General features: G+C 46.7%; 1 protein-coding gene across 6 annotated transcripts in view; it reads left to right on the top strand.

The window, feature by feature from the left end:
- ENOX1 (ecto-NOX disulfide-thiol exchanger 1) overlaps positions 1-16548 on the top strand; it is a 593767-nt gene that overhangs the window by 567381 nt on the left and 9838 nt on the right. For all 6 annotated transcript variants that reach the window (XM_044283882.1, XM_044283888.1, XM_044283885.1 and 3 more), the window contains one exon: positions 13003-13056. In XM_044283882.1, the coding sequence (XP_044139817.1) occupies positions 13003-13056 (54 nt within the window). The remainder of the gene's footprint in view (positions 1-13002; positions 13057-16548) is intronic.

Genomic DNA, 16548 nt, shown 5'->3' on the forward strand with positions numbered 1-16548 from the left:
TCCCAAAGCCCCCCCCCTCATTGTTATATGGTGGACACAGGGTCCCATCCCCTGCCAATGGCAGATTACACTGCTGGGGCTCAGATCGTTACCATGGCAGCCAGGACGCTACTGAAGCCCTGGCTGCCATGTTCAGCTCCCTGCTGCTGTGTGCACAAAGCACAGGGCAGCAGGGAGATGTGTGAGATCCTATTCACCCTGATAGAGATCTATCAGGGTGAATAGCACAAGGGATAAAAAGATCCAGGTTCTAGTCCCTAAGGAAATAAATGGTTATTAAATAAAAAGTTTAAAAAAAAACACCAAAATACTCAAAGTTTAAATGGCCCCCTTCCCAGTTTTACATACAAAATTTACAAACAATAAAGAACATACATATTACATATCGCCACGTCCCAAAAAGTGTGAGCTATTAAAAAATATTTCCACTCTGTGAAGGCTGTAACAGAAAAAAAAAAAAAATCTAAACCACGCAATTCGCCATTTTTAGTCACCTTGTCCCCCAGAAGATGCCCCTGGATGTGAGAGGTATGTGGTGCTGTTTTCTCCTATATGTAGAGATGGCTCACTACTGTGACCTACGTCTCATCTTCTCAAAGTCCTTTTTTTTAAATGATATGTATTTTAAATTTGGCGATTAAAAAATGTAATTTGGCAACTACATTTTTTAATTTAGGCCTGGTCATTTTTTTTTTGTCTGGAGCACTGTAACATATATATATATATATATATATATATATATATATATTTATTTATTTATTATATATTCCGATGGGTGAGCAATGGATTTTAAGTGATTTGCCTGCTAAGGGCACATCAAACTGTAACTGGCCTTACATATCTCCATAACCCTAGATGTGTAGGATGTTGCTGGTCACCTTATTTACCCACATAACCACTTCCTTAGCTGATCACGGCTGCTCTGCACAGACACCGAACATTAAAGCAACCCCCCGATTCAGGAAAAAGAAAAAAAAAACGAACAAGAATACTTACCTAGTGCTGCTGCCCTTCTCAGACTGTCTGGTGCACACTGTGCATTGGTAGCCCACAACACTTCCTGCTTGTCCAGCCCTTACAGTATCTTGTATTGGCCAGCACTGTTCATGTGAACAGGATGCACCTGAGAAGTGGAGCAGCCATCTTGGATGGAAGATGATGAGCTTGGAAATTGGTGGATCTGCAGCTAAAAAGATGAATAGAAGGGCACCAGGTAAGTGTTCTGTTAGTTTTCCAGTTAATGCAAATTATTTTTCTTAAACCGGAGGGTCACTAAACATGCCTAGCGCATGTGCAGATACAGGCAGCAGTATATCCTATATCTCTGCATGATGGGTAACCTAACCTATTTGTCCCTTGAGGCACTTTGAAAAAACTTTTTTTTTTTTTAACAAAGATGTTTATTTGCATTGTGTCATGAGCTTGCAAAATTTACATTACGGTATCATCCAATACATAACTGCACAATAGGTGACACATCTCCATCGAAATCCATCAGCATAACACAATACAATACATTTTATATTTCCCCCCCCTTCCCCAATCCCTTTCCCCCCACCCCCCTCCCCAATCCCTTTCCCCCCACCCCCCTCCCCCAATGTAATCGAACAAATGATCCCAACACACCGAGCACAACTGGCAAGGGTTAACCCACCTCTCTGAGCACTGCCTTATTTGCCACTAACACTAGACTCTTGTCCTAACTCTCCTTTGTCACCTCTCGCTTGTCTCTTCTCAAGACCCTAACGATCACAGACTTTCAACCTACCCAGCTTTCCTTTGATATCCTCCTGCAAATACCAGGCTGTCAGGGTGAACGGTCTCATGATCCTTAATGATTCCGCCTCCTCCATGAAATGTAACAGGAATTTTTTCCAGGTCTTGTACAACTTCCTTCCAAATGTTTCCTTCTTACCTATTGCTTCTAACCACTCCAGATGGAGCATATATGCCTCAAACGCCTTAAAAACTCAGACTTTGATGGTACCTTTGGCTCCAACCATACAGATAGCAAGCATCTCTTAGCCTCAAGAACTATCCTATGACCCATTGCTGTAAGGCCCCTATTCTGCTCACTTCCACCTTCAGTCGACTCCACCTGCTTACCCGCATGTAGCATTGCTACCTGAATGTCTAATTCCTCATTAAAATTACTACCATCCCGTAAGACCAGTCCCACCATCTTCCAATATTCCTCCAATTTAGTGCAGCTCCACAGCCCATGTACAAGGTCAGTTTTAGGGGTGGAACATCTAGGACAGGCCACCAACCTATCCGGTTTCGCACTAGTGGCCGGCATGTCAAATCCATACAGGGCATGATGTATAATTTTAAAGTGGGTCTCCCTCATTGTCTCATTTATCACTGCCTTGTGCAGGGCTGCAATACCGTTCCTCACTATTGGGTAAACCTCCTCCAGGCCTAATCTGTTCCCCCATCTCCCGAACAATCCCTGGGAGAAAGAGTCCTCCCAATGGCATCTCAGACTACCGTATATGAGCGATATAGATTGCCTGTTGCCAGAGATAATGAGTGTATCGAATTTGTTCCGAACCCATTCACCAGCCATGTTAGTAGCCAGACTCTTACAATAGTGCCTGACCTGCAGATATGGGAACAAATCAGATCCCGTCAGCCCCCACCTATCCGTTAGTTCTCGTAGAGTCGCCCACCTGCTCTCCTGAGTATGGAACAAGTCCCCTACTGTCTTCAATCCCTTGATTTTCCACTCCCGCAACGACCGCTCCGACTGCCCTGGAGGAAAAGCTGGATTATTGCACAAAGGAAGGTGTTTCGAGATCTGACATGGCAGTCTATATATCTTTCTGAGGTTCTTCCATGTTACAATGGAATCACGTAGTATTAGCGAACACCTAGCTAAGCGTGGGAGTAGGGATATTTTGGTATGCACTAAAGCCTTTAAATCCCAGGGCGCCGCTAGCTGCTTTTCCAACTTCAGATTAGAGTAGTGGGAAGTCTCATTTAACCAATCTATCAGGTGCCTACTCAGACAAGCCAAATTGTAGCCCCTAACGTCAGGAACACTTAGCCCTCCGATCTCCCTTCGCAATTTCAGCTTCCTCAATGATATCCTCGGCTTTTTACCATTCCAAATGAATTTTATAAAACATCCCTCCAAGCTCCTCACATCTGCATGTCTCAGAAGCACCGGTATGGTTTGGAGTGGATACATCAATTTAGACACTGCTAGCATTTTGATTAAATGACACCTCCCCATTAACGACAGCGGTAACTTCTGCCACCTGGCTAGGTCATCCCTAATTTTGTTGAGCAAAGGTGGATAATTTAGCTGATAAATGGAGTGCGGTGTCCGGCCAATTCTTATACCTAGGTATTTGATTTGGGATTTTATTAAGGAACCCACTTATGCCCTTGTTCCCGTCCGTCCCAAGCCTATTGTTCTGGCCTAGTGGTAAAAGTTCACATTTTGACATATTAACTTTGTATCCGGAATACTTCCCGAACCTCTCCAATGCCTCAAAGACGTTTTCGATTTGTCCCTGTGGGTTTGACATAAATAGGATTACATCATCGGCAAATAATGCCGCTTTCACTTGCGCCTTGCCCACCTTAATTCCCTCAAATAAGTCAGACCTGCATAATTCCCTAGCCAGCGGTTCTAATGCCAAATTAAATAATAATGGGGATAGAGGGCAACCCTGCCTGGTCCCCTTCTGTAAGTCGAATGGTTTGGACAGGTGGCCTTGCGTATATACCCTCGCCTGTGGTCTATGATACATCTGCGACAAGACTCCCCTAAAAGCCCCTGTAATCTCCATTTTATCTAGGACCGCCTCCAGCCATGCCCACCGAACATTGTCAAACGCTTTCTCAGCATCTAATGTGAGCATGGCTGGTGACTCCCCCTTCTCTGGATCATGTTGCACCCTGTCCATAACAGTAAGTACTGTCCTAATATTTGTCACCGCAGCTCGACCCTGGATGAAACCCACCTGTTCCTGCCCTATTAATGATGGCATAATTTTAGCCAAACGATCCGCAATAATTTTGGACAGTATCTTTGCGTCCACATTTATCAGGGAAATGGGTCTATAAGAGCCCGGCAGTAATGGATCCTTCTCGGGCTTGGGTATCAATTTAATATAGGAGAGGCTAGTTCCATCCAGGGTCGGTTCACCCCTAAACATGCCATTATAAACGTCTACCAGCACCGGTGAAAACGGAGTACACAAAGCTTTGTAGTACTCTCCCGTATAACCGTCCGGTCCAGGAGCCTTAGAGTTCCCTAACCCTTTGATCACTCCCTGCAACTCTGTCACCGTGACCTCCGCATTTAAAATAAGTCGTTGTTCCTCGGTCATCTTAGGTAGTCTAATTTTGTCAAGAAGGGTGTCACTCAGGTCAGCATTCTCCTCATCCTTATACAGCTTTTCATAATAATTTCCCAAGATGGAGTTAATCTTTGCAGGATCATGGACCGTTGTCCCCACGGAGTCTTTCAAGCTATTTATGTATTGCGGTTGTCTCAATCCCTTTGCCAGATTGGCTAGAAGCCTCCCCGACTTGTTACCATACTTGAACATCTTAGCCTCAAACTCAGAACTACGTAGTAGTTCTTTCTCCTAATACACTGTTCGAAACCTTGGCGTTCCTCTGACCACCTTTTCCTATTTGACTCCGTGGGGTCCTGTTTAAACTCGGCATAAGCTGCCCTAACTTTCTGGCTTGCCTGTTCCAACCGTGCTTGAGCCTTTCTTTTAAGACCTGTCAGGTACCCCATGATTCTGCCTCTCAACACCGCTTTAGAAGCGTTCCAAAAGAGGTTTGGGGTGTCAATGTGTTTCTCATTATCTGTTCGGTATTCCTCCCACCAAATAGACAATATTTCCACGAACTCTTCCCTCGCGCACAATTGTGAGGGAAATCTCCATATGAAATCGGGGCCTCTAGGGAAATCATCTCTCACCACTAGGGTCACCGGCGCATGGTCAGAGATCACCAAGTCTCCGATATCAGACAGCTCCACTCTAGGCACTAAATTGGGGGTCACTAATAAATAGTCGATACGAGACCAAGCATTCTGGGGTGGGAGTAGAAGGTAAAACTGCTATCATCCGGATGGATTTGACGCCAGACATCTACCAGTCCACCACCTACCAATAACTGCCGCAATGCCTTGTCTTGCGAGGCCTCCCCCCCTACCTTTCCGTCAATTCTTCTCCTATCTACCACACCACTCAGAACCGCATTAAAATCGCCTCCAACTATCTTATTTACGCACGAATCCTCTAGCAGTCTCAGTTCTAGGTCTCTTAGAAAGATCGGATTTCCCGTGTTAGGACAGTAAACATTGTACATGCTATATTGTGTATTCTGTACTTGTATTACAGCATGCACCCATCTCCCCTGAGAATCGTTAGTCTGTGCTATAACCTGGCAGTTCAATTGCTTATTGATAAGCGTCATTACCCCAGCTTTCCGGTTGAGTGACGGGGACCCAATAACTCTGCCTACCCATAGCTTCTTCATTCTATCAAAATCTTGCGCCTCAAGATGGGTCTCTTGCAGGAAAACCACATCCGGTTTAAGTTTTTTAAGGTGCCTAAGAACCATCCACCGTTTATGAGGCGATTTCAAACCTTTGACGTTCCAAGTTATCACTTTCATATCCGCCACCAATGTTTTTTTTTTTTTTTCCCTTTATTTGTATTCTGTCTGTCTGTTTTTTTTTTTTTTTTGGTTTTGGGGTTTTGTCCCTCCTTTACTTTGAATATATATACTACCACACCTACCGAGCCAGGGGTCCACGTCACTCACCGAAAGCGCTCAGAGAGGTCCCTTGCAAAACAAGCGAACAAAAGATAATTGTTAGATTACCTACAACTTTTGTGCCACCGGCACTAACTTTTAGCGGCTCTACCTCCTTTCTCCTCCAATCACAACCCCTTTTAACTTCTCTAGTAACTTCCCTTTTTTTCTGGGTTGTGGGTCCCTCTCACAATGATAATTAGGAAAATACTCCTGCTATTCCCAAATGAGGACTCACTATTAAATATGCTAGACATCCACCCGTGACAGTCATATCTGCTGCTGTTGTCATTCTCCCCACGCATAGCATGTCATTGGCATTACAATTAGCATACAATAAGAACATAACTTAACTTGGCGGACTGAACTGAAGTCCTCCCCAACATAGATGCTGTTACCACCATCACAAACCAGTAAATATACCAGTCCCACAGGTACTTTGGGAGATCTTATCTGTCCCCCCGTGATATGTCCAGGGGCAGAAGTCATCTCCTAGGGTAGGAACCTTCTCTCCGGTCCGAAGATCTCCGCCTCCTAGCCCCAGGCTCTGGATACTCTCTTTCTCTCTCTCTTCTCCTTTCCAGATCCCTCGGGTTCTCCATTCCGGATGAGCTTCTTCCTCTCCTCCTGTCTTCTGTCACCGTCTCCCCCAGGGTCTGCACGGATTTGATCCACTCCTCAGCTGCCGCCGCCTCATGGTAGATCGTGCTGGATCCATTAGAATGTAGCACCTTTAACTTTGCGGGGTATTGCAGTTGAAACCTGCGTCCCTTTTGATGTAGCAGGGTGCAAACGTGGCTGAACTCCCTCCTTTTCCTAGCCACAGCTGCAGAATAGTCACCAAAAAGTAATACAGAGTGCCCCAACAACTTTAGTGGGCCCTTCTTAGCTCTGTACGCTCGCAACAGGGCTTCCTTGTCACAATAGTCCAGATATTTCATAATGACCTGGCGAGACTTGGGGCCCAGGCCTCTAGCCGAACCTGTCTGATCCTGCTGTTCCCCTATTGCCGGGCCAATTCTGTGGGCCCTTTCCACCTTGCAACGCCCCTCTAGTCCCAGGGCCTTTGGTAGCTCTTTCTCACAGATCTCAATCAGGTTCTGTGGCTTGAATTTTTCAGGAAGTCCCACCAATCTCAGGTTACTTCTTCTGGACCGGTTCTCCAGGTCCTCTACCCGATCATACAAAATCATGTTCTGTTTTGAAAGTTCATTCACTTTTTGAGCAGAAGCAGCCGTTTCATTCTCAGCCCTGGACAATATCTGCTCAAGCTCCTCCAGTCTTGTGTCATGCTGGGAGACCGCCTCATGCAATTGCTGCAACGAGGCAGACAGAGTTATAGTGAGCGTCTCTCTGATATCAGGGGCTAAATGCCTGGCCACCTCAATAGCCAATCTTTTGTAATCAATGTCCACTGAGGTATTTGGCTGATCAACCTGATCCTCGATCTTACCCCCCTCCAGCAGTACTTGCGTCAGTGGAGATGGAGGAGAAGGGCGCGAGTCCGCCATCTTGCCGAGCGTGTCCTCCATGACTCTGCCTCGACCTTTAGAGATCCTCCGTTTGCCGCTCCGCAACAAGTAGCGGTCCATATACTTATGGACTCTGGATGTTCAGGGGCCAGGACGCTCACGTCTCAGACCCCTCCTGCCGATTTACAACGAGCGGGGTATAGTAATATGTGAGAGGTCACCGGAGCTCCCTCACGCTGCCGCCCGCATCACCAGCGCCGGAACCGGAAGTCCCGAACTCCTGAAAAAACTTTTTAACGTTTTTATTCATAAAGGCAAAGGATAGTTGCAGTTTTATGTTTCATGAATTTATAAATGGCCTTAAAAGAAACTTGCATATAAAATGGCCAACTCCTTTAGATCTAGAATTGAACCATATCTTGGTCATCTCTTTCTATTTCAAAGGCTTCCATTTATACATAGTTGCCATAATTTGCCATTTTTAATTATAGTAGATCTCTAAAGGTGAATTCTTGCTGTACAAACAAGAAGGTGATTGTTATAACTTTCCTTACTGTGTGTTTTCTGAAGAGAGACGTATAGTTATATAAGTGTTCAAGTGTCCCCAGTACAGTACTCTCTGCTCGTCCTGAGCAAGGTAATTGTCAAGGTTTATATTTGCTATCACTGCACTTTAAAACTGTAATAAGTGAAACTAATTTAATGGAGTTCTCTGATGTTATACAATTTTGAAGCATTGGCCTGCAATGGCCATGTTCTAAAAATAATGTAAAAAAAATAAATAAGATTCCTACTCTCAGGGCCGTCTTTAATATTGATTGGACCCGGGGCAAAAATTTACTTGGGCCCTTGGATCCCGCCTTCCCACACCTTAGCAGGCAATCACGCCCTCCACCACAACACACACAAAAAATCCACACATCTGGTAGAGTCCAGTGAATGACTGTAAATACTTCCAGTTCTGAAGACTCCAGCGGCTCAGGATCAGTGCTCTGGGCTCAGGCTGGAAGTGGGCACCGCTCTGCAGGAAGGAGACCAGGGCTCGGCTCACCCTAGTGTTACAGTGCACCCCACAGTATGCAGTATAGCACCCTATAGTATACAGCACCCCACAGTATGCAGTATAGCAGCCCACAGTATACAGCACCCCACAGTATACAACACCTCACAGTATACAGTAGAGCAGTATAGCACCTCACCGTATACAGCACCCCACACTATACAGTACAGCAGTATAGCACTCCATACTATAGAGCACCCACAGTATAGAGCAAGTTTTTTTGTTAAAGTATGGCGGCAGGGCCCTCCCCCGCACTGGGCGGCTGCTGCACTGCATGGGCTGGTGCGTCTGTGATTGTGCACAGATCGTGCACAGATTGTGCACAGATCGGGCGCAGAATGAAGAGAGGACCGGTAGGAGGGAAGAGCCTCTAGTGTAGTGTGGCCAAGCTCCGTTCGGTCCGCAGTACAGGAGCATTTGTTTCCTGTACCCGGCCGGACTAACAGGAAGTGCTCACTTAGTGTGCACTACCTTTCAGTCTGGCCGGGTACAGGAAACATATTCTCTTGTACCGCGGACTGAATGCTACACTAGAGGTGGGGGAGAATGAGAGCGACAAGGGAGGGGAGGGAATGGGAGTGGGGGGCCCAGAGGGGAATGAGAGTGACAAGGGAGGGGGGAGTAAATGAGAGTGACAAGGGAGGGGGGGAGAAAATGAGAGTGACAAGGGGGGGAGTAAATGAGAGGGACAAGGGAGGGGGGGAGTAAATGAGAGGGACAAGGGAGGGGGGAGTAAATGAGAGTGACAAGGGGGGGAGTAAATGAGAGGGACAAGGGGGGGAGTAAATGAGAGGGACAAGGGAGGGGGGGAGGAAATGAGAGGGACAAGGGAGGGGGGGAGGAAATGAGAGTGACAAGGGAGGGGGGGAGGAAATGGGAGTGACAAGGGAGTGGGGGGGAATGAGAGTGACAAGGGAGGGAGGATAAGAGTGACAAGGGAGGGAGGGGGGAGAAGAGAGTGACAAGGGAGGGAGGGGGGAGAAGAGAGTGACAAGGGAGGGAGGGGGAGAAGAGAGTGACAAGGGAGGGAGGGGGAGAAGAGAGTGACAAGAGGGGGGGAGAAGAGAGTGACAGGAGGGAGGGGGAGAAGAGGTGACAAGGGAGGGAGGGAGAAGAGAGTGACAAGGGAGGGAGGGGGAGAGAGTGACAAGGGAGGGAGGGGGAGAAGAGAGTGACAAGGAGGGAGGGGAGAAGAGAGTGACAAGGAGGGAGGGGGAGAAGAGAGTGACAAGGGAGGGAGGGGGAAGAGAGTGACAAGGGAGGGAGGGGAGAAGAGAGTGACAAGGGAGGGAGGGGAGAAGAGTGACAAGGGAGGGAGGGGAGAAGAGAGTGACAAGGGGGGAGGGGGAGAAAGAGTGACAAGGGAGGGAGGGGGAGAAGAGAGTGACAAGGGAGGGAGGGGGAGAAGAGAGTGACAAGGGAGGGAGGGGAGAAGAGAGTGACAAGGGAGGGAGGGGAGAAGAGAGTGACAAGGGAGGGAGGGGAGAATAGAGTGACAAGGGAGGGAGGGGGAGAAAGAGTGACAAGGGAGGGAGAGGGGAGAAGAGAGTGACAAGGGAGGGAGGAGGGGGAGAGAGAGAGTGACAAGGGAGGGAGGAGGGGGAGAGAAGCGAGTGACAAGGGAGGGAGGGGGGGGAGAAGCGAGTGACAAGGGGGGAGGGGGGGAGAAGCGAGTGACAAGGGAGGGAGGGGGGGGAGAAGCGAGTGACAAGGGAGGGAGGGGGGGGAGAGGAGCGAGTGACAAGGGAGGGAGGGGGGGGAGAAGCGAGTGACAAGGGAGGGAGGGGGGGGAGAAGCGAGTGACAAGGGAGGGAGGGGGGGGGAGAAGCGAGTGACAAGGGAGGGAGGGGGGGGGAGAAGCGAGTGACAAGGGAGGGGGGGGGAGAGAGAGTGACAAGGGAGGGGGGGGGGGGAGAGAAGCGAGAGTGACAAGGGAGGGAGGGGGGGGGAGAAGCGAGTGACAAGGGAGGGAGGGGGGGGAGAAGCGAGTGACAAGGGAGGGAGGGGGGGGAGAAGCGAGTGACAAGGGAGGGAGGGGGGGGGGAGAAGCGAGTGACAAGGGAGGGAGGGGGGGGAGAAGCGAGTGACAAGGGAGTCAGGGCCGTCTTTAATATTGATTGGACCCTGGGCAAAAATTTACTTGGGCCCCTGGATCCCGCCTTCCCACACCTTAGCAGGCAATCACGCCCTCCACCACAACACACACAAAAAAGTCCAGTGAATGACTGTAAATACTTCCAGTTCTGAAGACTCCAGCGGCTCAGGATCAGTGCTCCGGGCTCAGGCTGGAAGTGGGCACCGCTCTGCAGGAAGGAGACCAGGGCTCGGCTTACCCTAGTGTTACAGTGCACCCCAGCACCCCACAGTATGCAGTATAGCACCCTATAGTATACAGCACCCCACAGTATGCAGTATAGCACCCCACACTATACAGTACCCCACAGTATATAGTAGAGCAGTATAGCACCCCACAGTATACAACACCTCACAGTATTCAGTAGAGCAGTATAGCACCTCACCGTATACAGCACCCCACACTATACAGTACAGCAGTATAGCACTCCATACTATAGAGCACCCACAGTATACAGCCACCCACAGTACAGCAGTATAGCACTCCAGCCCCCCCCCCCCCACAGTATATAGGCCCCCCACAGTATACAGGCCCCCACAGTATACAGGCCCCCACAGTATACAGCCCCACACAGTATACAGGCCCCCACACAGTATACAGCCCCCACACACACAGTATACAGCCCCCCACACACAGTATACAGCCCCCCACACACAGTATACAGCCCCCCACACACAGTATACAGCCCCCCACAGTATACAGGCCCCCCACAGTATACAGGCCCCCCCATAGTATACAGGCCGACACAGTATACAGCCCCCCACAGTATACAACCCCCCACAGTATACAGCCCACCACACAGTATACAGCCCCCCACAGTATACAGCCCACAACACAGTATACAGCCCACAACACAGTATACAGCACCCCACTATACAGTAGTTTACAGGATATTAGCATAACAGCCCATGTCACCTTTTTCTGATGTAATCTTCACAAAAAAGCTCCACAGTTAAGGCAAACTTCTCCTGGTAGGACCTGTGATGACCTCATAGCCATGTGACCAGTAATATTGCTAGGTTACTGGTCACATGGTGATGATGTCATTAAGGTCCTAGATCAGCTCTCACAGACACAGTACGCTGGCTGGAGTGCCGGCAGGCATGGCATCTCCCCCTGTGTAGCTGACAGCCTGACACCCGGGGCAGTGGCTAGCAGGGCTCAAGAGGCAGCTGCCTTGGGCCCCCCAGGAGCAACTGGACCCGGGGCAGCTGCCCCTTTTGCCCCTTGGTAAAGATGGCCCTGCCTACTCTATCTGCAGCACTTTCTACCTGGGTAAAACCAGTCTTAGTAGAAATCCTGCAGAAAACAAACAGGTTAATCTCTTTCTGATCGGCCCCGTCTTTGGTTGTTTAGTAAATAGTGCAAGAATTTTTGATCTTTTCGTCCTTCTGCAGAAAAGGTAGAGTGGGGAGGCCCTGCTCCAGGGCTCGTTCATACAGTGTCTATATGGATTTTAGTGTACATTTCACAGTGCAAACAGTGGAAAAATCCACATTCCATAATTTGTATGTATTTAGTGGAAAGCTGTGTTGCTGTTTATATGATGGCAAATTTTTTCCGGACAGAATTCAAATTGACGTCAAGAAGAGGGCTGGGGATTCTGGAGCTGAATAATGTGGGAGAAACTGTTTAATTGGGTATTCACAGAATTCAAAGGAAGGAAATCGAATGAGAAGGGACATGCACGACCTCCTGGGACAGAGAGTTTAGATTTCTTTATATATTTGTCAGATTTGTCAAATCTCATTTATTTTTGCTGGTTTTGCAGCAAGAAAAATTGTGTTTGGAAACCCGCACTCGTGTGCAAGTAGCCTAATAGTTATGAACTCTTACATTTTGGGGGCACCAGCTCCATATACTACACCAGGAACTCTGGATTAATCCCTATAGTCTTTGGGTGCAGTATTTCTTTGAGTTGTTAGTTCCGTATAGTGACTGATGTATCCTTCTGAAGTCTTTCTAACATGGGATCATGCATATGAGTTTCATGCTTTAAAACTTACAAGCATTACTAAGGGCTCATTCAGAGGGCCATATGCTGTCTGCAAAAATGCGGTTCCGTTTTTTTGCAAACAGTTCAGCATGTCCGCAATAAAACGTATTGCATTCCCTTTTTTTTTTTTTTTTGCTGATCCATCGACTATAATAGGGCCATGTCCTGATTTTCACTGACATGTTTAATTTTTTTGCTGAGCCGTGCAATGGAAGAAAAGGGCCCCATAGAACTGAATGGGACAGCATCTAATCCGCAAAAGAACAGATCCGCATTTTTGCAGACAGCATATGGCCGTCTGAATGAGCCCTAACAAGAAAATTCACACTGTTCTTCTCTTCAGGACCAAGTAGAAAAAGAAGAAATGCATTGGTTGCTCTGGGCAACACAGTTTTATGCCTGAGAACCCAGTGTGTCTAAAGTATACAGCATATAACTGGTTACCAGACTGAGCTTTATAGTATGGCATATTATTTCTTTGTAATACCTGTTAGAATTCCTGCTATATTAGTGCAGATAAAATAATCCTGTGTTTGATATTTGTTTCCAGCTTAAAAACACCAAAGAAGTTGCAGATTCCAATAACCACGACTACCTCACCAAAGTAAGTACCCTCAGTATGAAACCAGGCGCCCCTGAGCAGTCAGCACATGATGGTGTTGTCCTTCTCTCCTGCAATATGTTTTGCCCATTGACACTTTAATTCCTCTTATGGTTTTCGGGACTCTGTAATTATGTGCATTGTTTGTCATTTGCAAGCCTTGCTCATCTGAAACATTGCACTGACATTGTTTTGGATACCCAAGGAAATAAATCAGACATTGCATTGTGATTTGTTACAGGGGGAGAAGATAAACTGCCTGCATTGTAGCACTGATACACTTTGTACAAAAATATCCATTATTCTGAAATGCAATTATTAGGTTTCTATTCGTTTCCTAGTTTCATGTTTATTAATTACATAGTTATGAGTAGCATTAATCAGCAGTGGCTATGAGAAAACACTGTACAGAAACATTGGAAGTTCTTGAAGCTTAAAGGGCTTCTGTCACCCCACTAAACTCATATATTTTTTGGGGGGTACTTATAATCCCTATACTGCGATATATCTATACATTGTTATTAATCATTTTTGTTCTGTAGATAAGGCAAAAAACATACTTTTATAATATGCTAATTACCTGTCTACCAGCAAGTAGGGCGTCTACTTGCTGGTAGCAGCCGCAAAAAAAACGCCCCCTCCTCCTGTTGATTGACGGGGCCAGACGCGATCTCCTCCTCCGGCTGGCCCTGTCTGCATTTCAAAAATCGCGTGCCTGTGTTGATTCGCGCAGGCGCACTGAGGGAGTGCTGAGGAGGCGAGCCTCCTTCTCTCAGAGCGCCTGCGCCAAATCAAGACAGGCGCACGATTTTTTAAATGCAGACAGGGCCAGCCGGAGGAGGAGATCGCGCTTGGGTTGATTTTCAAAGGGATTGTTGGCCCTATAAGTGACTTTAAAGGGGACATCTAACTAAGAAGATCAGATTGTTGAAGTCTTTACTCTCCTACTACCACTACTTCCAAGAATTAAAAGGAACCTTTCACCATGTAAATGCAATGTAAGATACAGGCAGCATGTTATACAGCAGGAGCTGAGCAGATTGATACATAGTTGTAGAGGAAAAGTTTCAGTAAAACTTGTGATTTCATACATTCAAATTCCTGCTCATTCTGGGCTATAAAGTCAAGGAGGCGGTCCTATCAGTGACTGACAGCTATCTCTTTATTCACAGTCATAGAGGGGAGGCTGTCACTTATGGGACCATCACCTAGGTCCAAAATGTGCCAGAATTTAAATGTGTGTAATGGACAGTGGGTATGGACCCATTGTAGCAACTAACCAGTTTGACTTTGGGCTAAACCTAAGGGCATTGTCATGGTGGTTCCCTAGTATTCACCCTTTAACCCCTTTACAGGGATCTGGACTTTGCTGCAGGTACCCAAACAGGCCGCTACCTCCTGGAGTAGTCCTGTTGTAGCTGACAGCTGTTGCACGGGGGTCAGAGACACAGGTGTGACGCTCCAAAAACCCAAGCAAAAGGCGTAGTCGGAACACAGTCCAAGGTGGGAGCAGATGGAGTATTTGCATAGTCCAGGTAGCAGTTCCAAGGCCAGTGCAGGCGTCAAGGAGCAAAATCGATAGTAGGCAAGGTACGGTACATGGGTAGTCGGACAAGACATCACACCATCACTGTTTACTAGAGACTAGATAACCTCAAAGCTCAGGCAAGGGGATCGATTCACAGCCTAGCTAAATATGGAGACTGATCGGAAGCTTAGTCGGCAGCTAAGCAGGGAGCAAAAGGAAATAATTACCACTAGCATTGCTAAAAGGAGGTTCGCTGAGCAATACTCCCAATACACACACAGAGAGTGGAGTAATGCCCTTGCCTGCTTGGGACAGTGGCCTCCAGTCTACCAGAATGAAAAACAGTCTGTTCTGATTTTGCCCCTACCTTCCCCCAAAACTATATATCAATCTGCTCAGCTCCTCCTGCTACAACATGCTGCCTGCAGCTAAGACACCATGTTCAACATGACAGGTTACAGTTGAAGGGCTCTATAGAGAGCTTAGAAGCCTTTGGCACTCCTGAGATTTGTGTTTCTGGAAAGCTGACACAACATAGGGACTATTCGCTTCAATAGAATTAAAGTGTTTTCAAGTTCCCTATTAAGTAGTATACCTCAACTCCAGGCCTCCTGCACAGTCCACAGGTTTTATTTTTAAGGTTACCTTACTATTTCCAGGTCCTTGCCAGAATTGTCATGGGTTTTCCTTATGGGATGCCCTCAAAGCTTGTTGGGAGTACTTGAGGATTGGACTTGAGAAACACCCCTTTGTTTTGCACTTTCAATCTAAAAGTCCGTGATGGTCCACAGATTTTACAAATTATAGGGTTCGGCTACTTGGTGGTCTTGGTCTTGCGACAGTGTTGCTCCAAAGGATTGCACAGAAATGACTGGTGTCCCAGCACAACTTGCACATGTATCTTGACTGGGGTCATGGCAAACATGCAAGTTGCACTGCGACCCCATTCATGTATGTGCTAGACTGCGACCTCCCCCGGAGATCCTTGAGTGCAACAGCCGTCGTGCAACCAAGATATCGGAAGACTAAGATGTATTTAAAGATTGCTTCTACTGGATTTCCTTTTTGGGAATTTTAATAGCTTTTACTCTACACTAAATATGATTTGAGCATGTACTGATGTACATGATCCGTTAATGATTGTCATATACAGCCTGTTTAAACACACTACTTCCCTATATACTAGGGGTAAAGTTCTGATGAAGAGGCTGGTTCAGTCTAATCTACAGTGTGTAAATGTCCATATAATAATAAAGATATTGAAACCAGTGATGGATCTCTGGAAATTTCTCATCTAATAGTATTTCCCCACATTCTTAAGTTCCCTATATATCTATCCAGTACACGATAGACCTGGTCATCAAATGTCAAGGTATGGGCAGTCTGCACTGAAGACTGCACGCTGGTATCGGTTTTATTTTATGCCAGGCATCAATTTGTAGTCAGATGATTTATCACTGTCAGGTCGTGACAAAAAAAATAAAAAAATTAATTACACAAAAAACATCACTCTCATCATCCTATAAGCATCTAAAGATATTAATGGGATATTCCGTTTTAGAAAATAACAATTATTTTATCAGTTCCTGTATTCAAAATGTCAGCCTGCGGTCATTCATGCGATGAACAATCAGGCGCTGGATAGGTACGGAAGAGATGATCACCTGTGTGTCCTTATTGGCTGAAACCAGATGCCACTTTAGACTGGTATGATGAGAATAGCAAATACATTTTTGGCTAGTTAAGGATTAGTAATTAGTTTCAAATCATTGGTTCTTTGAATTATTTTCCTATTTATGATTAATCACACAGATTATGATGATAAATAATTCTGTACGATGCATGCAGTGTTTATGACTGATCGCCATGCGAGCCACGGGCCTGGGACAACCATAGATAACTATGCAGCACAGGCACATTGCTTCATTTGCCAGCAGATTAAAATGGCTGCTCTGGGAATGGCTATG

This window comes from Bufo gargarizans, chromosome 3 (assembly GCF_014858855.1).
Source record: "Bufo gargarizans isolate SCDJY-AF-19 chromosome 3, ASM1485885v1, whole genome shotgun sequence".
Classification (NCBI taxonomy): domain Eukaryota; kingdom Metazoa; phylum Chordata; class Amphibia; order Anura; family Bufonidae; genus Bufo; species Bufo gargarizans.